This window comes from Labeo rohita, chromosome 3 (genome assembly GCF_022985175.1).
Source record: "Labeo rohita strain BAU-BD-2019 chromosome 3, IGBB_LRoh.1.0, whole genome shotgun sequence".
Taxonomy (NCBI): Eukaryota; Metazoa; Chordata; class Actinopteri; order Cypriniformes; family Cyprinidae; genus Labeo; species Labeo rohita.
The window spans coordinates 31,232,648-31,260,041 of NC_066871.1; the positions used below are offsets into that span (position 1 = coordinate 31,232,648).

The 27,394-nt window shown below is 36.7% G+C and overlaps 1 protein-coding gene across 2 annotated transcripts in view; it reads left to right on the forward strand.

The window, feature by feature from the left end:
- The window catches only part of grin2ca (glutamate receptor, ionotropic, N-methyl D-aspartate 2Ca), a 113,823-nt gene extending 86,948 nt beyond the window's left edge, over positions 1–26,875 (forward strand). For both annotated transcript variants that reach the window (XM_051105392.1, XM_051105401.1), the window contains 8 exons: positions 10,471–10,639; positions 11,637–11,790; positions 14,333–14,458; positions 16,674–16,903; positions 22,439–22,599; positions 22,683–22,870; positions 22,945–23,177; positions 24,656–26,875. In XM_051105392.1, coding sequence (XP_050961349.1) covers positions 10,471–10,639; positions 11,637–11,790; positions 14,333–14,458; positions 16,674–16,903; positions 22,439–22,599; positions 22,683–22,870; positions 22,945–23,177; positions 24,656–26,248 — 2,854 coding nt within the window. In that variant the 3' untranslated portion in view covers positions 26,249–26,875. The remainder of the gene's footprint in view (positions 1–10,470; positions 10,640–11,636; positions 11,791–14,332; positions 14,459–16,673; positions 16,904–22,438; positions 22,600–22,682; positions 22,871–22,944; positions 23,178–24,655) is intronic.
- The last annotated feature ends 519 nt before the right edge of the window (positions 26,876–27,394 follow it).

Sequence of the window (27,394 nt, forward strand, 5' to 3'; positions counted from 1 at the left end):
TCTATTTGAAGCTTCTTGGAGGCCTCTTTTCAATCACCTGTTAAAAATTTCCGATAATCGCGACGCTACTTGAAACCTTGTAATCGCAGTGTCTGTGTTAATACACCATTTCTTTTTGTTCGTTTTCTCTCTTAATGTTCTCTATTTTTATTTTTATTTTCACTTCCCCTATCACTCTTGCTTTAAGTACCTAGGTGATTATATATTAATATTTGTATTTTTTTTGTCATTATTATTCATAATGTCACATTGAGTAAAAATCTATTTTTGACCTTTTTTGCCTTTACACAGTGATGTGGTTGACTGCTGAATTGAATCTATCTGAAGGAGATGTTTTTGTTTTTTAGTTTGTTTGTTTTTTACACTTGTGTAGGTGTGTTTTGTCTTGTTTTGTGATTGTGTTTTTTTTGTATGTCTGAAAATCGAAAAATTACCTCAATAAATATAATAAAAAAAAGAAAAAAAAGAAAAGGGAAACAAAAGAAGGGAGAAAATCCACAGAAGGATAAAGGAAATTCATATTATATAATATTTTTTCCTTTCTTTGCTTAACTTAATTCATTAGTCTCCACATATCATGTATTTATCATGTAATTAGCTTACTTTTTTGAAAATTAATTGACAACTTTAGTTTCAAAGCATTATGTTATGTTATTTGAAATAAAACAATATAATGATTACATGTTGAATTTTTATTATATTATATTATATTATATTATATTGTATATACACTGCCGTTCAAAAGTTTATTATGAAATATTATGTATTATGAAACATTATTGCAATTTAAAATAACTGCTTTATATTTTTTTGGAACCTGTAATAGTTTTTATCAGGATTCTTTGATGAATAAAACGTTTAAAAGAAAAGCATTTATTCAAAATAGAAATCTTTTCTAACAATATAGGTCTATGCTATCACTTTTTATCAATTTAACACATCATTGCTGAATAAAAGTACTAATTTCTTTCAAAGGAAGAAAGAAACAAAAAACGTACTGACCCCAAACTTTGAACAGTAGTGTAAATTGTTACAAAAGGTTTCTATTTTAAATAAATACTGTTCTTTTTAATGTTTTATTCATCAAAAATCCTGAAAAAAAGTATCACAGGTTCAAAAAAATATATTAAGCAGCACAACTGTTTCCAACATTGATAATAAATCAGCATATTAGAATGGTTTCTGAAGGATCATGTGACACTGAAGACTGGAGTAATGATGCTGAAAATTTAGCTTTGCATCACAGGAATAAATTATATTTTAAAGTATATTAAAATAGAAAACCACTATTTTAAATTGCAATATTTTTTCACAATATTACTGTTTTTTCTGTATTTTTAATCAAATAAACGCAGCCTTAATATGCAGATTATAAATCATATATTATATATATTATATAAATGTATATGTTCCTTTGGTGGCTTATTTATTTATTTTTTTTTTTTTTTTTTTTTTTTTAAGCAAATATTGATATACATGCAATTATTTTAATTGCAATTATTTGCAATTGATTTAATCAGTCTCAACATATGCAAATCACTGAATCATTTTTTATGAATTGCCAGCTTTTGTTGTAAAGCATTAGGATGTTGTTAGTTTTGGTTCTTTACAACCTGAGAACTGCTTGCGTTCTGGATAAAGAAAACTGGATACTCACAGGACTGTGTCTCACCTCATGAGAACTGAGCGGTAATTAGCAGAGCTGATTAAAGCTGTGCTGGACTCAGTGGAAGGTCTCAAACCCCTCACGTTCCGCCTCCCCTCTCCAAACACACACACACACACACAGTTTTGTATTAGGCCTATTAACATGTTATTTAAGAGTCATTCCCTCAGGATGTTCTACTCATTACTTTCAGGCCAGATTTGAAGGGCTCCCGGAAACAGCTAAACAAAAAACAAAACAAGTTAGCATGAACGGGAAATAGACTTACAAGATCATTTAACAGTGGCAGCAAAAAGCTTTTGGACACGTACAAGATCCTTAGATTGTCTGAATGTCATTGCATTGCAGTCCAAAACTGTCCAAATCTGTTTTCAGGGGCTGTTTGTGTTGTTCTGTATGTCTGTTGATGCTGTGACTGATGTCAAACAAATAGTTGTCGTGCTTTATGGTGATGATAGCGCGTGGTATCGTGTGGGTGGGTCTTTAGTGTGACTCATTACCTCTAATCCCCTTTATGCTACACACCATTAGTCAAGAGGTTACAGCGAAGGTTAGAGAGCGTAGAGTGTCATTAAAGCGCTCTGCATTTTGCGTCTGTCTTGCTCTCTCTCCTTTTCTTTTTTTCCTTTTGTCCATCTTTATTAGTACTGCTTTGAACAAATGCTTTACCTTAAGTCATAAACTTTGGTAACTTTTCCTGCACCATTTGGGCTACAGGAATGAATGTTACGTTAGGATAGTTGTGCTAAGGCCAGTGTGTAACACCCTACCAGCCGCCTAGCAACCATTCAGAACACCCTAGTAACCACTCAGAAAACTGTTGCAACCTCCTTGCCAACACTTTAACGACCATCCAGAGACACTAATAGTTACCCAGAATACCTAGCAACCACCTAGTAATGCCCTAGCAACCATCTGGAACACCCCAGTAACCCTCCGGAAAACTGTTACAACCACCTGCCAACACTCAAGAAACCATCCAGACGCACTTAGAAAACCCTAACAACCTAGCAACCATCCAGAACACTCTAAAGCCTCATTCACACTGTCAGCCCAATTCGATTTTATGCATATCTGGATTTGAATATCTGACTGTCCACACAGTGTATCGCAACTGTTTATATCTGATGTGTGTTCATAATTTTGTTTTACGGAATGTCCGTTGGTTTATGTGGCAGTGCCGTTGTGTTGTTATGCTGACAGTCTGAACGAGACTTAACTACTACCCACTACACCATAGTAACACCCTAGCAACCATCTGGAACACCGTAAGTACCACCCATCACATTATAGTAACCACCTAGCAACATCCTAGCAACCATTCATAACACCTTAGCAACTATCCAGAACACACTAACTAACTACCACCCAGAACACCATAGCAACCACCCAGCAGTACCCCAGCAACTATTTGGAACACCCAGAAAACTCTTACAACCACCTGATGACACCTTAGGAACCACCCAGGACTTCTTAGATAGGCTTTTGAAAACCCTAACAGCAACCTAGCAACCATCCAGAACAGTCTAACCACCATGCATAGCACCACAGCAACCATCCAGACTCACTAGAAATTACCCAGAGCACATAGCGACCATCTCTCGATGCCCTAGCAACTATCTAGAACATCCTAGTAACCACTCAGAAAACTGTAACAACCACCTGCTAACAAATTATTAAGAACCACCAATAAACCACCTACAAAACCCAGAACCACCTACTACCACCATGAACACTGTAGCTACCATCCAAAGAAATAGTATAACTACCGCACATAGCACCATAGCACCGAGACTTTTCTCCGTAACACCTTAGTAACCATCCCCAGGAACCATTCAGAACACCCTAGCAGCCACTCAGAAAACTTTTACAACCACCTAGCAACATCCTAGCAACCGTCCAGGATAGAACACCCTAGCAACCACCCATTAACACCTTAGCAACTGTCCAGAATGCTCTAGCAACCACCTAGTAACATCCTAGCACCTGTTCAGGATAGAAGACCCTAGCAACTGTCCAGAATCACCTAACAACATCCTAGCAACCGTCCAGTATAGATCACCCTAGCTACCACCCATAACACCTTAGCAACTGTCCAGAACACCCTAGCAACCACCTAGCAACATCCTAGCAACCGTCCAGGATAGAACACCCTAGCAACCACCTATAACACCTTAGCAACTGTCCAGATCACTCTAGCAACCACCTAGTAACACCCTAGCAACTGTCCAAAACCACCTAGCAACCGTCCAGTATAGAACGCCCTAGCTACCACCCATAACACCTTAGCAACTGTCCAGAACACTCTAGCAACCACCTATCAACATCCTAGCAGCCGTCCAGTGTAGCACACCCTAACAACCACCCATAACACCTTACCAACTTTCCAGAATGCTCTAGCCACCACCTAGCAACATCCTAGCAACCGTCCAGGATAGAACACCTTAGCAACTGTCCAGAAAGCTCTAGCAACCACCTAGCAACATCTTAGCGATGCCTTTGCAATCACCTACTCCAACAACAGTTTTTTTCATGAGCAAACACATTTTTTTCAAGAAATGATTTAATCCACTCACATTCTCTCTCTCTTTCACACACACACACACACACATAGGAGTGTTCATGCTTGCTTTATTGCCTGCAGTCCATGTTAAACCAATATGGAGGCCTGCTGTTGTTTTCTGGGGTAGTAATTGTCATTGTGACTCCAGACTGGAGATCTGGCTGAAGGCTGTACTGTTTATTTTTCCTCAGGCAATGTGAAATGAACCGGAGCTCTGAAAACAAATAATGCTCAAGTGCGGAAAGCTGAGCCATAATAATGCTCCTAAAGGCACACATTTACGCTCAAATCACAGGTGCTCGGGAAACATTTTAAGCGTATCGATTGCATTTCTCTGAGTAAGTGAACCTGTTGATGTGGCAGTGAAATGTTTCGGATGGCTGTTCTGCCACTAATGTAAGCTGGATGGACATTTCTACCACTTCAGTAATGCATTAACCCACTCCCTGAAACTGATGCTCTTTCCTCACTATAACAGCAAGAATCTGCACTTAATATTGATTCCTGCAATTACTTTCTGCTTTGTAGAGAGAGGACAGGAAGGAGGCGGGATTGGGAAATGTAGGAGTCTGACTGAAACTATGCATTGCTCACATGAACACCATAGATCAAAGCACCTGCACATTGTGATCATGAATTTGCTGTAGGATCAACATCAGGTTGATCCTGTCATAACATTACTGTCAGCCAACATGATTTTACAGAAAAAAAGTATCATATTTTGTGTGTTAGGATTTATAGAGGTTTCTGTTATGTTGGTTTTATAGTGCTACTCTTGTGGTTAAGAGTAGAGCCTGTGGTTAGATTGAGGATGGACAACAAAACTTTAAGACTACAGTACATATACTGCATGCTGTTTGACTATTTACAAGTGTATAGTGAGAGTCTTTTTGATAACTACATTAGTACGTGCTAGTGTGATGTTGCCAACTAGCACTTGACTATAAAGATCCAAGTGAATGTGATATTTATGTAAACAAGCTGTATATAATTACCATTGTAATGAGTGGGGTGATACTGAGAGCCGTGGAAGCGATACTTGGCTCCCATGGCTCTCAGCCCTGTCCCACTTGTCAAAAAAATGTTAAGGTCCGCTAATTTAAAAAATGAGTTTGTTTACTCAAATGTTTTGAGGCAGTAAGTTTCTTCAAATGCTTTGAGTGTTCTCAACTTGTCAGGTTTTACAGTGCATTTGTTTTAGCTCCAGTATTTTCCGAAAATACTATCAAGTGTTTAACAGATATATCCTGTAACTTGTTCATGTTTTTACAGTATATGTTTACCATTCATTATGTCTTTCATGAGGGCAAAATTCAAAACTGAAAACATTCATCATAGATAACAGCTTACAATAAATGAATTGTCAATTACATAAAGCTGAAATGAAATACAAATGTTATATTAAAAAATTAAACTTAAAAAAACTTTAGTACAGTAAAATGTTGATGTTGAAGCACTCAAATTAATATAAAATTAATAATAAAATGAAACCTGAAAATATATCAAAAGTAAAATATCAATAAATAATACATTGATTTATCTATTTGTATTTATTTACTCATTTATATCCATATTTATTTCTTTATTTTATTATTGTTTATTAACATCCCTGCAGATATATGTTTTAATGAAGTCCTCTTGATGCACCACCTGATCTAAAAACCTGTTTTGCACAGTTGTAGCAATAAATGATATAAAAACATTGTGAAATCTGATTTAATCATTTGTACTGATAAAAATGTAAATAAATCTTAATTGGATTTCAAATCAACTAAGACTGCAACAAATAATTATTTTGATAATCGATTAATCCAACCATTCTCACATCAATTAATCGACTAATCGTCAATTATTTCACAGATTAATCAGTAAGCTTTGTTCTATCATTCAGCTTTTACAGTTAGTTAAAATATTGAGTTACATATTCAAAGTCATAAATTAAACAAGGTAATCACTTCAGCTTTTGAAAATTTCAAACAATTATATTACTATTGTATATACAATTATTATACACTTATTTTTTACATTAAAAAATTTATATATATATATATATATATATATATATGCACACAAAATGAGATGACAGACAGAGAGACTTTCTCATTCATCATTTAATTAACTAAATGAAAAGTAACTAACTGGTCAAAGCGCATTATTGCAGGCCCTTACATTAGGTAAAATGAGTTTAAACAATGATTTGACAACAAAAATGTTTGTCGACAATCTTTATTTTCGACATTGTCGACAGGGTCAGAAATAAACTTTTCCATTAGGGGACAATATTTGCATTTTAAGCAGCATTTTTTAGATGTGTGAGGGTAATTATTATAATCACTACAATTATTACAATCACCATACACCATTTAAGAGGAGACACTGCACCTATGAGATTTTGGGCTTTTTGGGGGTTTTTTATAAAGGTTTTTTCAAACTAGTGAAAAGAAAACATCCAAAAGACACTGTTAAGTGTTTCTTTTATAGCACTTTATCTATTTGTGTAAATAGATTTTAATTACAATACATATTTTTAAAGGCCGTTTTCCCAAAATGAGCTTTTTCTTCTAAACTGAGCCATAAATCTTCACTTCGGTAGCACTTACACACACCAAACTTTACATTTTTATTCCTGTCTATATCCTGAAGGTTTTTACAGAGGGATTTTTTTTCATATATAATTTGCTTGATGAAATATGCATTAATTTGCTTAAATTTTTAGTACAAAAATCGAATCACTGGATGAAGTTTTAAATTTTTTGACATATTAGAGTGAAATGTTTTTACAGAGGGAATTTTGGGTACCTCATTTTGTCACTCCATGATTCAGAAAATAGACAGAAAACAATATATTTTTTTCACAATTTTAGGAGGAATAAAATGTATATAATCAAAGCTCAAACTTAACAGGCGCATGAGAAAATGGTGTTTTTGCCTGCAGTGCCTTACCTTAATTTAAAATACTTAAATTTACCCAATTACTATAATCTATATTTTGAACTATTGTCAATAACAACAGACTGTTTAAAATTGTATCTAAATTATAACTACATGTGAAAAAGAGGAGCTCATAGGGCTGCAATATTATGAAAAAAAACATTACTGTAGATTATTGCTCTTTATATTGCAATTAATGATTATTAATATCGATACAGAAATCAATATAAAAGTTTTTGTTTCGTTTTGGGCACGTCATATTCTGGTTTCACAGACAAACATGTCGGTCCATGATGTTAGTCTAGTCTACCACAAGTTATGCAAAAACACCCGCTATAATCACTAAAGCTACGAAATTAATTTTTTTTTTTTTTAACATTTTATTTTTACAGTGTTGTTTATGAGCTCTGCCGTTTTCAGCGCTGACTAATCTAAGCGTCTCTGATTGGACAATGCATTCTTAAATTCAACAGAAATGCATTTGATTGGTTTTAAGGCTCAGTGCTGCACAAAACGTGAATATTCGTGAATTGAAATTTGTGAATCTAATTTCGTGAATTGACACTTTTCATTCATTTTCGCATTTCATTTTAATTGCGACAGCCGTAATATGTTGTTTAATTGTGCAGGGGCATTTTTTGCCCTTTTTGTCTTGAATTTATGAGGCATTTTTGTTTACTTCGGTGGCATTTTTGCACAAGCCATTGTTAATTTCCGTCCCTGGTTGTCGATAACGTCGACTAACTGTTTCAGCCCTAAAGTCATCCACCTACTGAGGTAGTTTGATTTGTGCTTGTAAAAATTTTTCTTTTTGTCAGATTTTATGTAGAAGTTTTATTTCCTATGTAGATTTTTTGTGCCAGTTTAAACACGGAGAAAGGTTGATATAACATGGCTATTCAATTGGTTTGTAAATAATTGGTTGAGTAAATACCACATGATGTCCCTTTCTGTAAGAACAAGCATCTTAGCAACAGTTTCATCCTGACGGCAGCATGTACAGTCTCTGTACAGTAACCGCTCTTATCCGACGTGAGCTCAGCCCAGTGATCCTGCACGCCGTTTCTCTTCCATCTTTATTTGTTTGTGATTAATTCGAGTTGGATTTGTTTTGGCCCGGCCCGGCTGTCCTTCCATCTGTCACAGCTGCGACGAAACACAAGGACCCGTCGTGACGGCCACTACCCATCGCCCACTCACTGCTGACGTCACACATGCTCACGCCACGTCTCACTATCAGTGCTCCCATAATCTTAGTTACTTGCCATTTTTAGGTTCTCCCAGAAGACATTTTCTTGTGTGCATTGACGCTGTTTTTAGACAGTATATCCATTAAGTCTCCTTGTTATACATTCAGAATGCAGTGTTATTCCCCGTCTGGCCGTGGAAAAGCACAAACAGCCTCTGCCGTCACTGGCGTCAACGTGAATGGATTTATTGGAGCTGTCGTTAATCACTCGTGATTTGACGTAAATTTCGACTCGACATTCATAATCGAGGAAACGGGAAACAGGCCAAGACCAAGGAAACAATGTAATGTTAATGAGGCACAGCCACCGCTGAAAGGTTTTTCATTTTAGATATCTGCACAGAAATGGCCCTTTCTGTATTTATTTGTTGACGGTGGCAAATGGATTGGCACTGAACATAATTACAAAACTAGTCAGAGTAACTAATGACAGGAGCAAACAGATTATATACAAGACCTCGTTCTTGTGTTACGCCTGACCTATTTAAAACTTTTTGTGTATTACAAACTGCACATAAAGACTAAACGTGCACGTCTAGGGTTGATCTTAACATTCAGAGATATTTTGGTTGCACTTTATTTTACAGTACGTTTACTTACAATCTACTTACAGTGTACCTAGAAAGTTCTGGTAATATAAGGTGAGGAAGTGTTAGATTTACTTTGGTCAGGAGAAAAGTATCGGAGTCAAAGCAGGGCTCTATGTTTAGTTTTCTTTCTAGGAGCACTTGTTTAAAAAAAGTAATTAAAAAATATAGCTGCAAGCAGATATTAATGGGGTTCAAGCACTTCAAGGCATTTAAAGACATATAAAAAACTTTCAGCAAACTTATTTAGACTTATTTAGCAAGCTTGTAACCATCTTAATCAATGATTTCAAAATCATTTTTGGTAAATCGATAGGTAATTTACCATAGAAATATGTTTTTTAACGGTTATGACTCTGAATGGCAACTGTGGTCCGATCCTCTTAAAACTTTGCATGCTTTTTTAGAATCAGTCGCATGTGCTCAGCAGGTTTCGTGAAGTTTTGAGTTTTCCTTTAGGCTACGCACTTGAAACCCTAAACGTTAGGAGAATAATTAATTAAAATTAATTAGTTTTAACAAAATTAATTTGTACTACAGAGGTGGCACAGAAGAACACAAAAGTGGCTTGTAGGTGTATTTTCAGATGTTTAATGAGCCTCAGAGGTGGCATGAGTGCAATTAAATTCATAAATTCATGTTGAGATTAATGTTTGAAATATAATTTTTTGAATATATAAATATTAAATGATTTAAATAACTGAAATTATATATACAAGCTTATATACAAGCTGAATAATACAATAATAATACAATAGTGTTATAGTCAGCTTGTGGAAGTCCTGAACAGTACTGCAGTGCAGTGCAGAACAGTACTGAACAAAACACAGGTGTTTTAAGCGGTGAGTGGATTCTGATTTACACTGTGTTCAAGGACTCAACAGATAACACATTGTAAGTAGAAACCTTCAACACTTCCCTGATCGCAAACACAAATAACACTTTATTTTACGGTTTCTTAACTAGTTGCTTATCAGCATGCATATTACTAGAATATAATTAGAATTATTAGTACTAATTAAGCACATATTAATGCTTTATTCTACATGACCTTATTCCACATCCTTAATCCTACCCAATACCTAAACTTAACAACTACCCTACTAACTATTAATAAGCAGTAAATTAGGAATTTATTAAGGGAAAAGTCATAGTTAATAGTGTATAAGATCAGGTCAGTCAGTTGCATTGGTGCGCCTAAATATTTTGTGACTGAAATATTAGTAGAAGTCAACAGGAGTATTGTTGAGTAAAGTACAAATATCCAAAATACTGTATTTAGCTACTGTACATCACTGGTTCATGTAAGTTTGGTTTTCAAATTCTTGTGAATACTACCATTGAAAAGTACAGCTTTGGGCTAATGATGCCTAAATCTAAAGAGTAAACTTCCAACAGATTTTTTCCTGTACCATTTCGGTGCTGTTATCATAAATGTAATTAATATGGTATTGTTCCTATTGTGTTCCCACAGGATAGTTGGACACACTGAGCCTTACACCAAATTGTGCTGCAAAGGCTTCTGCATAGACATTTTGAAAAAGCTCTCTCGCAACATTAAGTTCTCCTACGACCTCTACCTGGTCACCAACGGCAAACATGGCAAGCTGGTACGAGGGATCTGGAACGGTATGATCGGAGAGGTGAGACATTTCAGTTTTCTTTTAAAGTAAACGAAACTGACCCAATTACTTTTCTTAATATACATTGTTGTCTTATTTTGAAAAATTCATTGGTCCTCTGTGTATTTCTCCACCCCAATTTCACCAAAACCCCTGTCCTCCAGTCACTTTAAGAACACTTTTCACCATCCTATCAGTTCCCGAAAGATAAAATCAAGTGCCGTTCTACATTTTGTAAATAAAATACTTCATTATGCATACAGTAAGTAAAATGGGTTGCAAAATGCTTTGAATGTGTTTTATATAAAGCTATTATTCAATGCAAACGAGTTCTACAAGTTGTTTAGCATCTGTGATGTCGAGCCAGCCAAAAAAGCGAAACCTAAATCTATATGAGAGAAAGACTGTTGACTCCTGAATGGATCTAAAAGCTTGTTTATTCCTGCGGACGTGACTGGCATTGAAATGACACAAAAAACCTTGTAAATAAACATCTCCATCAAGTAAGTCGACGTCTGATGCACATCGACGTCTAAAGAGTTTCAGACTGTGGCATGTGCTCCTGCTCTGTCTGTTTTTTTTTTTGTTTTTTTTCTGGGATGCAGAAAAACTGCTCAGTGGGGCATTATGCATGGTGTGGGTTAACCAGAGAGAAAGAGAGAGCGCCTGGACTGTAAATCTGCCAACACACACACACTCACACACACACACGCACGATTACTAGAGTAGCACAGCCACAACAAACATGTTCACGCATATTAAAGCAACAATTCACCCTAAAATGAAAATCTGTCATAATTTCCAAACCTATATGACTTACTTTCTGCTGTAGATGTCTAGACAGTTCTTAACTAACCTCTATTGCATAATGTTTTAGATAAGAATATATATATATACTCTGAATTGAAATTGCAAGTACATTTTACAATGAATTAAAAGCAGCAATTAACTAATTAAACATGAATGAAGAGCAAAAAGTCTGTTTTTACAGTGTGTATATTTGCATCTTTATTCTCAGGTGTTTTATAAGCGAGCGGACATGGCCATTGGCTCTCTGACCATTAATGAGGAGCGCTCGGAGATCATTGACTTCTCTGTGCCGTTTGTGGAGACTGGCATCAGTGTGATGGTGGCCAGAAGCAATGGAACCGTGTCTCCGTCAGCCTTCCTAGGTAAGAAATACTGTAAAATGAACTAAAATGAACACTATTAATGAACTGAACCACAATGTATGACATTTTACAGTATTCAGAAACAGCACACCTGGTCATGTTTTTACAGCTAAAGCATATAGCAGATGTAAAAGTGGAGTAAATAGTATTCTGTAGATATATAGTATAAATGAAATTAAGTGGAGCTTTTGCTAATTTACCCTTCAATCCTTTTCATTGCTGTTGACAACTCAAATAAACTTTACAGAACATCCTATAAGAATTGACTGAAGTTTCCACGAACAGTGTTATTAAACACTTTTATTAAAATATGCTCTTAAAGCGCTGAAAAACGGTGTTCTTATGTGGGCTGGAATGAATTCTGACATTGAAAGGGTTTTTAATCTGCCATGTTCTGTAAAGAAGCAGAAAATACACAGAAATCACACAGTAATGTGATTAAAAATAAAAACAACTGACAGTTTGACCCTGCAAGAGTTTAATTTTAATACCATTTATATACTATTATAGTATTTATTAATATTTTAATTAGAATTTTTATATTATCAGTTTTCATTTTAATTGTAGTATACATTTTTATTTTGTTTTGTGCTTTTCTTAATTTCATTATACATGATACATTTATTTAGCTTCAGTTTATTTAAACGTTCTCATTTTTGGTTACTTGCCAAGACACAACGGCGTTTTAGTGCCATGTTAAACATTTTAAAAAATATATCTAAGATTGCGAAATTAAAGTCATAATATTTACGAGAATAAAGTCGAAATATCTTAAGAAAAAAGTCAAATTTACGGGAATAAAGTCAAAATTCCAAGAAAAAGTCAAAAAGTTTAGAGAATAAAGTCAAAATATTTCGAGAATAAAGTCAAAATGACAAAAAATAATTCGTAGCAATTATGAAGTTCTAATATTTTGAGAGTATATTCTAGTAAAAAGAACCTTTTTATAATCTGAAGAACCTTCTTTTGCCACAAAGATCCTTCTGTGAAACAGAAAGGTTCTTCAGATGTTAAAGGTTCCTTATGGAACCATTTAGACAAAAAGATTCTTCTATTACATCGTGAAGCACCTTTATTTTATTTTATTTTTTTTTCTCAGTTGTGTTTTTCGCCTCAGTTTAAGCAGCATGTGAATCAGTCATCTTTCGAATTACAATGAGTTATTTGTTTCACTGAATAATTTTTAACTATGCTGTTTTTTTACTTCCTACTGATGTTCCTTGACATTTATATTGTGCTATAAACTTAAAATAAAGAGGAAAACAATATAATAATTTGTATTTCATGATAAAACTAACAGAATTCAAAAGCTGAGCTGTGTTATATTAAAGGCAACAAAGCACAAAATTATTGCGATTACTGGGTGGCTGGAATGCTTCAAATTATGAATGGAAGACATTAAATATTATTTCCAATCATTTACTGTATTATACCATGAATAGTCAATTATACCTCAAAAGACAACAATATAACTTATGTTAACAAGTTGGAGCCCACTTCAACCTTTAGTATTTATTATTTCTGTTTTTAATTAAATACATGCGAGGAATGAAAGATTGGATGCCACAGACGTTTTTGTGCTGTAGGTGGTGGAATTTTCACAAAGAAAACAGTATAATTTAATGAAATGAATACAGCGATCTGTCCAGCCACATTAAAGAGCATGAAAACACATTATTGCAAAACACATTGTTTGTATTACACTATAAAACTGACAGATTTTGAAAGCTGAGACTTTGTGATATGAAAAAGTACCAAAAGCACAAAGCTTATTGCTATTATTGGGTGGCTGGTGCACACTAGGCCTAATAAATGCAATCAAAGACATGAAATATTATTTTTAAGCATACTGTCCCTGCAAGTATAACACATAGTATGATTTCTGCTAATAATCCCACATATATTCAGATCAATTCCGGTGGCCTGACAACTACTCGCGGTGCTCATTGCGACATTATTCTCATAATTTCGACTTTATTTTCAAAATATTATTACTTTAATCTCGTAATTTTCTATTTTTTTTTTATTTTTTTTTTTACCAAGGCAACATTAACATTACTAATATTTTTCATACAACATCTATATTTTATCAGTATTAGTTATAACAAAGACATCCTTTTGGTTTGCAATGCTGACTACATCAGTGTTAGTTTGTGAATCTCAAATGCTATGACACTATTGCATTTTCACTGATGTGGTCGGTTAGCCATCCCATAAATCCTTTCGCACATTTTCCCATTATGCTGAAAAACAATAAACTTTCCCAAGCCAAGAATTCATAGTAAAATACAATAGCATACTGTCATTTCATAAAACAAGCTGGAGATATAAATATTTAACGCGCATACTTGTTTGTGTGAGAGAGAAACCAGTGTTTCTCGTTTAATGGCATATGAATCGTGTTGACTTTAATTTGCACCTCATTTTGCGCGTATACAAATTTAAAAAGGTTTTGCCGTCCTGCTAGAATAAAAACCGTGTCATTTGGGAATTACGTCATTTGTTTTATCTGTGTTTGTCTCTTCGTCTCTCTCTCTTTCAGAGCCCTACAGCCCAGCGGTGTGGGTGATGATGTTTGTCATGTGTCTTACAGTCGTGGCGGTGACTGTGTTCGTGTTTGAATACTTTAGTCCTGTGGGCTACAACCGCAGCCTGGTCAGTGCCAAAGGTCAGTGTTCACCGCCTCTGCTAACACTTCAGCAACTGTGACAGATGTCAGGAGCAGTGGAAACTATCGAACATGACAGGTTTGACAGAACATAAGCTAGGAGAAAAGATAATTCATGTAATTAGAGGAACAGTTTATTGCTCAGAGGTTATGCTTTCATAGCTCAGGTAAATTAATTATGCTCTAATTACGTTTAATTTAACTTGATCTCAGTTTGTTTTTCATAAAATTCCTTTGGTGAAATACAAATACACACAAATGACATAACTGTCATTACAGTAGGAGCTTAGAGTAAGAGGTCAATTAGTTTTGAAAGAGCTTGATGAGAAATGTTTCATATTGAGAAATTTTACTTTTGCAGACTGAGCACTGTTTGAGATTCTGTACAGATCCCTTCAGAAACTGGAGAGACTGATGAGATTACAGAGCCTTTTTTCTCAAAAGAAACATCTGAGGAGCATTTGCTTTCTATTTAATCTCATTGCTGTGTAGGGGAAGCAACTGAGATATATAAGAGGTCTCATTTGGGATTTTTTCTTTCCTATGTATTGTCGCTGTATTTCTTTTATCCATCTCAACATGAAAATCAAAATACATATCTCAAGATGTCTCAAAATATATTTATGAATGTCAGTGACCTTGTGTTGTTATTATTCAAATAATTGGCTATTATTATTCACGTGAGAAAATGTAGCAAAATGATAATAAATGTATGCATTTATGAAAAAAAATGCATACGATTGTGTTGATTATTTTATCTAAAAATAAATATCAATTGGAATAAATAGTTTGGATTTTTTAATAGTTTGTTGTTAATTACTATCTTGTTGTTAATTACTATGGATTTACTATTCCATAGAGACTATGGAAGATCATTTCCACCATGGGCTAAAAAAAAAGTTATTGCAACTTTTTATCTCACAATTCTGACTTTTTTTCTCAGAATTGTGAGATATAAACTTGCAATTGCGAGTTATAAAGTCAGAATTGTGAGTTTACACTTTTCCTCAGAACTGCGTGATATAAAGAAATAAAATCAGAATTGGGAGATAAAAACTTGTAGTTCTGACTTTTTTTTTTTTTTTTTGGAAATGTGAGATATAAACGCGCAATTGCAAGTTATAAAGTCAAAACTGTGAGATATAAACTCACAATTGCCAGACATCAGTCAGAAAAGTCAGAATTGACTTTTTTCTCAGAATTGTGAGATATAAACTTGTAATTGCGCGTTATAAAATCAGAATCGCATGATATAAACTTGCATTTGCGAATTATAAAGTCAAAATCGCATGATATAAACTCACAGTTGGCAGAAATAGAGTCAGAATTGAGAGACAAAAACTTGTAATTCTGACTTTTCTATATTTATATATCGTAATTCAGACTTACTTTCTCAGAATTGCATGATATGAACTTGTAATTCAGACTTTTTTCCCAGAAATGTGAGTTTATATCTCGTAATTCAGACTTTTTCTCACAATTATGAGATATAAACTCGCAATTGTGAATTATAAAGTTAAAACTGCAAGATAAAAACTCCTAATTCAGACTTTTTTCCTCCAAACTGCGAGTTATAAAGTTCAATTTTGAGAGGAAAAAAAGGCCAATATGTTCTCAGAATTGCGAGTTTATATCTCACAGTTCTGAAATAACTTGCAATTGCATGTTATAAAGTCAAAATTGTGAGATACAAACGTGCAATTCTGAGAAATAAAAGTCACAACTGCGAGATATAAACTCTCAATTCTGAGAGAAAAAGCCAGAATCGTCAGTTTATATCTTGCTATTCTGACTTCATTTCTCAGAATTGCGGGTTTGTCTCACAATTTTGACTTTATAATTCGCAATTTCAAGTTTATATCATGCAGTTTTGATATTATTTCTTAGAATTGTGACTTTATTTAATAATAAAATAGTCAGAATTGCAAGATATTAGCTTGGAATTGAGAGGAAAAATGTCAGAATTGTGAGATAAAATTCGCAATTAACTTTTTTATTTTTTATTCACTGTTGGAAACGGGCTTCCATAAGAGACAGAGTGACAGTATGTTAAGTAAATTACTGTATAATAAAAAAGAAAAAAATAACAATTTTAGTTAAGTTTTCTCCATTGCTATACCAAACCATAACTTCAAAACCGATTGTTTACAAAACTAAATTCACAACCAAGAGTGCAGTCAAAAAATTTGACCAACTTTAATACTCCTCATTTCAGATCCAGGTGGGCCGACGTTTACCATTGGAAAGTCAGTCTGGCTGCTGTGGGGGATCGTCTTTAACAACTCAGTGCCCATTGAAAACCCCAAAGGCACCACCAGTAAGATCATGGTGCTGGTGTGGGCTTTCTTTGCTGTGATCTTCCTGGCCAGCTACACGGCCAACCTGGCAGCCTTCATGATCCAGGAGCAGTACATTGACACCGTTTCTGGACTGAGTGACAAGAAGGTAAGAGCTGCCAAATGGCCATACTAAAGCACAAGTTTTAATTAAAGCTGCCACTCTGTGGAACTACAAGAGGGATTCATGCTGATAAAATACAGTATATGAATATGTACACTTTCATGATGAAATACTTTGATTTAAGTACTAATCATTAATTTGTGTTATTTTAATAAGACATTTATGGGCAATTTGAAGCATTAAAACTGTTTTAACTGGCAATATGACAAAGCACTTAAAGGTGTAAGTATGATGCCAACATCTATATATGATGGTGTTGTTAATTATGGACTGTGAACTGGGTGTTCTTTGAGCCATATTGATGGCTGGTAAAAATCACCAAGGATTGTGTTTAGTTGTAAGGATTTCGTCGCTTCAACATTTTGAAATGTGGCTAATAATAAATTGCATGTGAGCCTGCCTAGTTAAAGGGATAGTTCACCCAAAGAAGAAAATTTTGTTATTAATCCCCGTAACCAAACCCATAAGATCTTCGTTCATCTTTGGAACACAAATTAAGATATTTTTGATCAAATCCGAGAGCTTTCTGACCCTGCACAGATAGCAACGCAACTGACATGTTCAAGGCCCAGAAAGGTAGTAAGAACATTGTTAAAATAGTCCATGTGACATCAGTGTTTCATCCGTAATGTTATAGAGCTACGAGTATACATTTTGTGTGCAAAGAAAACAAAAATAACAACTTTATTCAACAATTTCTTCTCTTCCATGTCAGTCTTCGATGTGCGTTCACAAGAGTATCACAATGCAAGGATGTGGTGCTACTGACGCAGTATCCAAAATTGTTGGATAAAGTTGTTTTTAAAGTTGTTTCCTTTGCACACAAAAAGTATTCTTGTAGTATTCATAACATTACGGTTGAATCACTGATGTCAAATGGGCTATTTTATTAACAGTGTTGGGCAAGTTACTCTGAAAAAGTAATTAAATTACTGATTACTGATTACTCCTTTTAAAAGTAATCAAATTACTGTTCTGATTACTTTATTTCAAAATTGCATTACTTTTTTTCTGAACATCCACGAAATTTACATGAAATAGTAAGTTTGTGTGTTGCATCCCAGCATCCCAGCATAAACGCTCCCGATAAAATATTTGTTATTAAAGCATCAATATTCACTGTTATTTTTACTAAAAGTAATAGGCTGCTGCGTGTGTGGTTGCAGAATGCATGGCATTTCATGCGGGGGGTGGATTCTCTGATTGTCCATTGCATTCCAGAAATCAGCATTGTTCAACGCTGCAAACGCGTTATAAATAGAAACTCTGCCTATGCTTACGCGTGTTAGTTGGTTTTGTTTTATATTAGTTGTTCTTGTTGCTTTTGTGCAATACATCAATAGCAATTCATTTCAGATGTTTTATGTTTAGATATTTCTATTTTGCAGAAGTCCCGCAAATCATTTTTTCTACTGCTTCACGCACACACATGAGGTTCTGCCCGCCCACCCGCACCCGCACCCGCACCCGCACTCTCCCATCAAGTCTTGTCCCGCGCCGCTTTCTGGTGCGTTGAGTCCAGTGCCAGTGGAGTAGAGACCCCCACTCCCGCTGGACTCAACGCAACAGATAGTGGCACGGGACAAGACTTGATGGGCGAGTGCGGGCAGGCAGAGACTCATGTGAAGACAATAGAAGTTGATGCGTTGATCTCCGCACCCGGTACGTTCTCAAGAAGTTTTAATGTGCCGTGCTGCCCTTTCAGGTGTTTTAAATTGGATATGGAGTTTTTCACAGTTGAAAAGGTTTTCTTCCCCTCTAATAGACAGCGCACAATAATGTTCTTGCCTTTGGCAGAAATAAACTCAAAATAATGATTGTATTTCCAGTTACAGAACGTGTGCTTTCCTCTCCATGCTGATTTTGTTTTCATTGGTAGTATCCGCCCCACAGGTGCTTACCAGTCAGGTCTCAGGTAGAGGATGCCGCGTGTGCTAGCCAACACTTTTTTTACAATCTAAATGATAAAACACATTTTGTCGGCAATGATGTAACGCAGCGGTAACGCATGCTTGTAACTATACTCTAATTACTCATTTGGAAATTATAACATGTTAAATTCATCCGTTACTAAAAAAATAATCTAATTACAGTAACGTGTTACAAAGTAAGGCAATACTGCCCAACACTGTTTATCAATGTCCTTACTACCTTTCTGGGTCTTGAACGTGTCAGTTGCGTTGCTGTCTATACAGGATCAGAAAGCTCTCAGATTTCATCAAAAATATCTTGATGTGTGTTCTGAATATGAACGAAGGTCTTACAGGTTTTGAACGACATGAGGGTGAGTAATTAATGACAGAATATTTATTTTTGGGTGAACTATCCCCTGAACTAGTTATTCTATTTAGATAACTCTGTGACACTGTTTTAATTGGTTGTGTAGGGACACATCAAGGTGAAGTGATTTACAATGATACTGAAAGCTGTTACAACTGACGAGCTTCAGATGGAAACTGTTAAAGAGCAATTTTGAAGACAAAGTGAGACTTTAAGCCACAACACTGTCATTAAAGAGCCACACGGGTTGACTACCAGGGAATTAGACACTGACAGCAAGATGTTTTTGTATGCGTTTGGATTCTGGAGTGTGCCTGGGAGGCATTACACAAAGAACGATACGCCTGAAGGGCAAAATAACCAGAGGGCAAGAATAACATGTAGAGACCTGACTGTTGCTTTCAAACTGCACAAGCTTTGATAGTACGCTTTCATTTGTAGCAACAATTTTAATTACATTGTTGGCTTAATTTTAGCGCAGCAAACTTACACTCTAAAAAATTCTAGGTTAAAAACAATCCAACTTGGGTTATTTGGCAACACGGCACTGGGTAAATACTGGACAAAGCACATGCTGGGTTATTTTGACTCTGATTGGGTTAAATGTTTTTACCCAACATGCTGGGTTATTTTATTTAAGTCAACTATTGTTTAAAAATTTTTATATTGCTGACTTAAAATGGGCTGGAAATTAGGCAACAGCAATAATCGAAATATGAATATTTATTATTACACAAGAACACCCATGGATAAAAATATAAGACAAATAGAATTTATTTGGATGAACACAGCATAGTTTACAATGTTACATACTTTTAAACTTGTTTAACAAATATTTTAGAAAAAAACTTGGAACATTTAAAAGTAGCATTTTAATTTAAGTGTATTCAACCGTTCCTTGTAATCACTTTTTACTGAAATAGCGCTAATTCTCATGCCGGTGTGTTGCTGAAATCTAAGCCGGTGATGGGCTGTTGTTCACCAGGGGGACACATCATCTCTAGTCTCAGTGCTACCTGAGGTGCCGTTGCCAACAGCAGACATATCTTTGTACAAATGGAATTACAGTGGCATAAACTATAAAACATAACATTTATCTACCTAATCTGTCACGTTGTAAAGACTACGGCTAACCAGCTGTTCTCCCATAGTAGACGGCTACAGTAGAACGTCAAGAAGTGGCAGTTAAAGTCGTGAACGCGCAATATGACGTCGGAATGCCGTTGCCGCTCCATCCGTGGCTGCTGCTTAAAGTCCCTAATATAAAACTCAGACCGCTGCCTCACGTTTCACTCGTAGCTGAAAGATGTCGTGACTGAGTCCACAACCTGCCCATTAAAAAACAGTACAAAGATTAGAGAACATACTTTAACATCAAATTAAATTCAGTATTATAACAAATAAAATCAATTTGTTATGCAAGGCAAAAGGCGTTTTCATCATGTGAAACCACCGCTGACTGACATCACGTCCTTGTATTTTGTGTTGCGTAAAATAATATAATTTACAGCACAGTAAAACTTTAGAAATTAAATAAAATGGTGTACAAAGTCAGTGAACCGCTCTTTCCTGTAACATTAGAGGAAGCAAAAAGCCTGTGCTCTGGCTGTAATTCAGCAACTGGGTTGCTCCACTCAGCAGCTGGGTAAAAAAAACAATATTTAATAACCCAATAAAAATGACCCAGTAGAATAGTTACAAAAAAGCTACCCAGCACCTGTGGTTAAAATATTACGAATAACCCAATAAAATGACCCAAGAAGCTGAACCCAGCATTTGAGTTGAAAAAAACTGTGTGAGTGCGGAAGAACTACCCAGCACCTGGGTAAAAATATAAAAAACAACCCAAGTAAATGACCAAGCAGGTTGAACAGCATTTGGGTTAAAAATATAACCCAGCTTTTTTTAAAGTGTAAGGATGATAAAACAAGTAAACTTTACTGATCATGATTAGTAGTGATAGTTCACCCAAAAAGTTTGTCATAAATTTCTTACTGTCATTAATAATTACTCACCCTCATATCGTACCAAACCTGTAAGACCTTCGTTCAAGAGCTAGAAAGGTAGTACAGACATTAAAATAGTCCATTTGGCATAAGTGGTTCAACAGTCATTTTATGAAACTACAAGATTACTTTTTGTATACAAAAAAAATAAATAACTTTATTCAACAATTTTCATTTTTGGGTGAACTATCCCTTTAATCAAATATGCTCACAGGCCTATATAGGGCTTAAATATCTTGTAAGTATAAGTAACGTGGATGCATCACTTTAAACAGAGACATCAAAACAAATGCAGATGCGTAAATTCCTAGAAGAAATTTTCTGTTCTACATTACTTTTTCTTAGCTAGCAGTAAACTTTTAGTGTGGTCAGGGCCACGGAACAGATGAAAGACAACGCTTATGCTGTGTTCGTCAATCAGACGACAGCAAACACACTTAGTATGACGCTTTCTTTGGCACTGGACTTTGTCACATGCACTCAGCCAGAATACAATCACGTCCACTCGTTCCTTAGAGACTGTTCACCTTCATTCACACTAGCAAGGTTACCTACATTACAGAACAATTATTCACGGCTTGAGTTCTGAAGTGCTGTCTTAGTGGCTATATTACATTTATTTGATATTACATTACCAGCACTTAATGAACATGGCCGGAATCACGTAAAAACGAAATGAGGGGAAATGTAGCCAGGGAAAAGTAATATTGAAATTCCTCAGATGTTTGCTCAGGCAGCTGAGATAATTTCTCAACTTTGTAAGGACAATCTGAGGTTCAAATGTTAGAGCTGAGAATTAATTGACTGGGAAGCACATGGGGCTCGAGACAGAAAAGAGCATTGATGACCCAGTGGCTTTGGTCTGAGTTTTATCACTGCAGCCATTTTTTCTTCCTGGGGATTAATTTCAGTCATATACTCACTTGGAATTAGACTGCATTTAATGTGGCATTTGCAGATACAGAATCGTGAGAATCCTTGGATGAGCCGAAGACGAAGGCTGAACCTCGAATAAATTCCCATACAGAAATCCAGCTTATAGAAAAATCAATCACACTTTCCAGCAGCGTAGCTTTCCCAGCCAAAAGCCATTACTGGCATATCTAGCGGTCCTGGAATCTATTAAAATGCATTAATCCTTAACCAAGTAACTCATCCAGGAATCTATTTTTACCACTTCTTTAGCGCACACTTGGACTGTGTGTTGTTGTTAACTTGTTGAAATGCCTTTCAGTTCCAGAAACCACAAGACCAATATCCTCCATTCCGGTTTGGGACCGTGCCCAACGGCAGCACAGAACGAAACATAAGGAGCAATTATCCAGAAATGCATTCCCACATGGTTAAATACAACCAGAAAGGTGTGGAGGATGCGCTCAACAGCCTCAAAACTGGGTGCGTTTATTGTAATCATCTCTTTAATCTTTGAAACAACTGTTTTTTACCGCTAACATGTATTGTTTTTGTATTGCTAACAGCAAGCTGGATGCCTTCATATACGATGCAGCTGTGCTTAACTACATGGCCGGTAAAGATGAAGGGTGTAAACTGGTGACAATCGGTAGTGGGAAGGTATTTGCAACAACAGGCTACGGTATCGCCCTTCAGAAAGAATCACGCTGGAAGCGTCCCATAGACCTCGCTCTTCTCCAGTTCCTTGCTGATGGTAACTTCAGAAACGTACTTTTGCTAGATGAGCTCTGATTTGCAAGTCTGACGGAAATGTATTATGTATCACAGGTGATACTCAGAAGCTCCAGACAGTGTGGCTCACTGGTATCTGTCGTAACGAGAAGAAGGAGGTGATGAGCTCCAAGCTCGACATTGACAACATGGCCGGAGTGTTTTACATGCTTCTCGTGGCTATGGGTCTCAGTCTGCTGGTCTTTGCTTGGGAACATCTACTGTACTGGAAGCTCCGGCATTCTGTCCGCAAGTCTGAGCGCTTGGACTTCCTGCTGGCCATTAGCAGGGTAAATTTTATGTTGTGAAATTATTTTCACTTTTAATCTTTGGTGTTAACAAATTGTTATGCTTAGAGCATGGTTAGAAATCCATAAATCCATAATGCAAAGTAACTTATTCAAAATGATGCATTTGCACTCAACTATTTGGCATATTTATTTTCCAAAGCAACTTTTAAGATCATGAATGTAGCAAAATATATCAACAAGAGCACAGTGCAAATAGGAATTGTACAAACAATGGTTAAATGTACCTTAGCGGAGACTTTAGAAACATAAACGTGTGGTGAAATTGATGTTCAGGGGAACTCCAGAATGTGAACGAGCACAAAAAGTCAAGGGAAAAGCTGTTAAAATTAAATTAGGGTCTTAGGGTTATGCGCATAGCTGCCAGAGCCTCTTTTAAGCACATTCTTAAGCTTAAACTTGAAGACCTTATTTAAAGGTGGAATATTTCAAATGCATAGGCAGCTGCTTTTCTATTGGCTAAATACGGCCACTTTCAGAGATAACTGTAATACTGATAAACAGAGAATCTTATCAGTCACTGACAGTTCTCCAGGTAATTAACCACACGTAATATCAGCTAATAGAATTTTGATGTGGTAAAAGTGGGTGTGACTTCAACTCATCTAGGTCATTGCAGCAAAATTATATCAAATTAATTTTGTGACACCTTTGCCATCCATTTGGTACAGCATTTTCCAATGTTTTAAGATCACAGTCAAAACACTAGTTCTAGAATTTCTTCATTTCCAGAATAAAAATTTCCTCATAATTTACTCGCCCCTATGTCATACAAGATGTTCATGTCTTTCTTTCTTCAGTCGATAAGAAATTATGTTTTTTGAGGAAAACATTTCAGGATTTTTCTCCATATAGTGGACCAAACTGCAGTTTCAATGCATCTTCAAAGGACTCTACACGATCTCAGCCGAGGAATAAGGATCTTATCTAGCAAAACACACTGTCATTTTCAAAAAAACTAAATAAAAATGTGTCTGTGTACAAAATCGTCCGACATCATTGTTTTACCTTTTTTTTGTAAAGGGTGTTTGACTTTCTTTGCACATTCGCTTTGAAAACACTGGTTCGGTTACTTCTGCCATGTCACGCATGACCTTTCCAATGTGACTACATAATGTGTGATGTCGAGCTAGTGCAAGACGAGCATTTGTAGTTAAAAAGTATATAAATTTTTGGGTTCTTTTGGAAAATGACTGATCATGTCGCTAGATAAGACTCTTATTTCTCGGGTGTAGAGCCCTTTGAAACTGCACTGAAACCTGCAATTTGGATCTTCAACCCATTAGCCACCATTGAAGTCCACTATACGGAAAAAATCCTGGAACATTTTAATCAAAACCTTAATTTATTTTCAAATGAAGAAAGAAAGAATATCTTGGATGACATAGGGATAAGTAAATTATCAGGACATTTTTACTCTAAAAGTGAACTAATCATTTTTCCTTATTTCTTCCCTGAAGGGAATCTACAGCTGCTTCAATGGTGTGGAGGACATGGACCGTAAAGGGAGCATGCAGAACCCAGATGTCACCACCAGTTACACTCAGGCCAACATGCTGAAGATGCTCCAAACCGCAAAGGACATTGTCTCATCTGCGAGAGTTGAAAACTCCCTGGATAATGCCACAAAGACCATTGAGAACTGGAGTCGACGTGATCCAGAGTCAGCCAGACCTAGTCTTCCTACCTGCCTCATAGGAACGGACTTCAGCCATAGCCGCCTGCCCTGCATCGCCAGCGTTACGGACAACCACTCACCGTACCCTCAAACCATGGACAGCACCACTCAGCACTTGCTGGAGAAGCCTCACGTGGGAACACGGCCTACCTCACTGCGCTACACTCTTCCCGCACGTACCAGCCACCACCACATCTACGAACGGACGCTACCCATATCTAGCCTCAGCAGTCCCCATATTGCAATGAGAGACCCACCACCTCCCACAGCTCCGAAACCCCACGTGTACGTGGACCAGTCCTGTCACCACCCTACCTCTCGCTACGTCTCTTACCGTGACTTTCAGGTACCAGATATCTTTGTGGAACACCAGGAACCTTCAGGAAGCCATAAACAATACATGGCAGGTCTGGGTCGCAAAAAGAGGTCCCACAGCTACGTAGCAGCATCTCCAGAAACTCGACGAAGGGACGATTATGATGTACCCCAGTCTTGTCTGGCTGAGCTCAAAAGCAACCACTTTGTTGAAAACCATTCCCATACTACACCCTGCATGAGAAGCCACTTCCAGAGACCCGGCTCTAGCTGCAACTCCTGCACGAAGCTGTATCTAGAACCGGAGATGGATGATGTTCCTCTTCTGGGGAAAGATAAAATGAACCGCCGCGCCTCTTTTCTCAGGGCCACGTGGGGTGGTGACAGGATCCGGCAGCTGGATGAGAAGCCCTCCACCTCTGCATCCTCCACCACTTGCATCAACATGCCCGATCTGTTCCCTCGAGTGGTGGTGACCAATCCCAAGATCCCCTCAAAGATGTACGGCAGCACAGGTAACAACCTACGCTACAACATGGCTGTGGAACCAGCCTATCTGGACCCAGCCCACATGGGCTCCTACCCGTACAAGCCACAAAAGTTCAAGTACTCAAAGTCCATCCGCCTTCCTTCATACCGGGAGGCGATTCTACAGAATGCGGCGGCCCTTCGGCGCTCCTCGTCCACACTAGTGCACGGACACTACTCAACGTACCTGAACTCTTACACAGACCTGCCGGTGTATTTGGGTCCTCTACCGCAAGGACCCGCTCACTTCCATGAGCATTCCAAAGACACGTGCCACCTGTTTCCATGCATCAACCATTGCCCCGAAAATGCCGCCTTGGTTCCCCGGTTAGGCGGCAGACCTGTATTGTATCAGAGCACTGCTGTTGGAGGCTACGAGGGGGCCGGGCGCTCAAACGAGGGGTCAATGCATACTGTACCGGTCTCTTCCGTCCGCAGGGACCGCAGGCAGGTTCTAGTGGCACGGAACGTACACAGTCCATACGCCCCACGGCCCTGGGGTAGGGTATCTAGTCTGGAGTCTGAGGTTTGAAGACCTTTTAAGAGATCTCCAGAGACAGTTTCCCCTGAGGGAGAAACACTGGGAACTGCTAAACGAAGTCAAGCAAAAAAGATAAAGGTGGACTAGAGGTGGTAATCTCAGTGCAATAATACCCTCAGACAGCAGGGATGGGATGGGGGAATGTACAAGTGATTACTGTGGAGACTTGTTTCAGTATACTTAAAAAAAAAAAAAGTAAGAGTTACAAATAATGAACTGTTCTTAATCTATAATCTATTGTTATTTAAACTGTTTTTAAATGCCATTACACCAGTTAAGACTCATTCTCTGCAAACAATTGGATGTAGCATGTTTTAAGGCAGCTTTAAAAACCAAAAGGGTTTGAAATCTGGTTTTTATTTATGCCAGGGCATTCGACCATTTTAAATCTGGAGAACCACTGGAGAATTTTATAACATAGCCACACAAAAATGTCTTCCAAGAATTTTCTAAATCCAGGGGTTTGAGAAAGCCATTAATTGTCCAATTTTGTCACTCCACCAGTGTAATTCAGATCTGATTTCAAGAATGGTGAAGAATTGATTTGCCATCTGTAGTTCCACAGCAACTTCACTGTTTAATAAATGATGGGATGGCCGTGAGGCCACTTGAAAAGGACTGCTGTCTTTGTGTCTTCAGCGAAAGAAAAACCAGTAATGATGGATCAAACAGCTCCATGTTCAAGTCATTTCTTATCTTGATGCATTGAACCAAGTCGAATCTAAGAATATTAGACAACGTCTTGGAGTGAGATTCTCCCAAAAGGACTTGTGTTACCGATGTAAGCTGATTATCAATTGTGAAGTAATGAGGATTTGTTTTGGAAATTTGAAAATAACTTCTAGAAGAACAATGAAAGATTTAGGTCCTCAATTCTCATTCTCTCCAAGAATGAACCTATGAAAATAAGAACTAGCCTTCGAAATGTACAACTTTTTGAAATCTCATGCATTTTGCACTGGTAAACAATGCTATAGACACTCTCACTTAATTTTCTTGCTTCCTTAATGTTCTTGGAAATATAGAGTCTAGACAACCAACGTCTACAAAACATTGCATGCATATAGCCACATAAACGTATGCCTAGATTATATATATAAATATGTCCTAGGACGAAGAATGTTTCATGAATTCAAT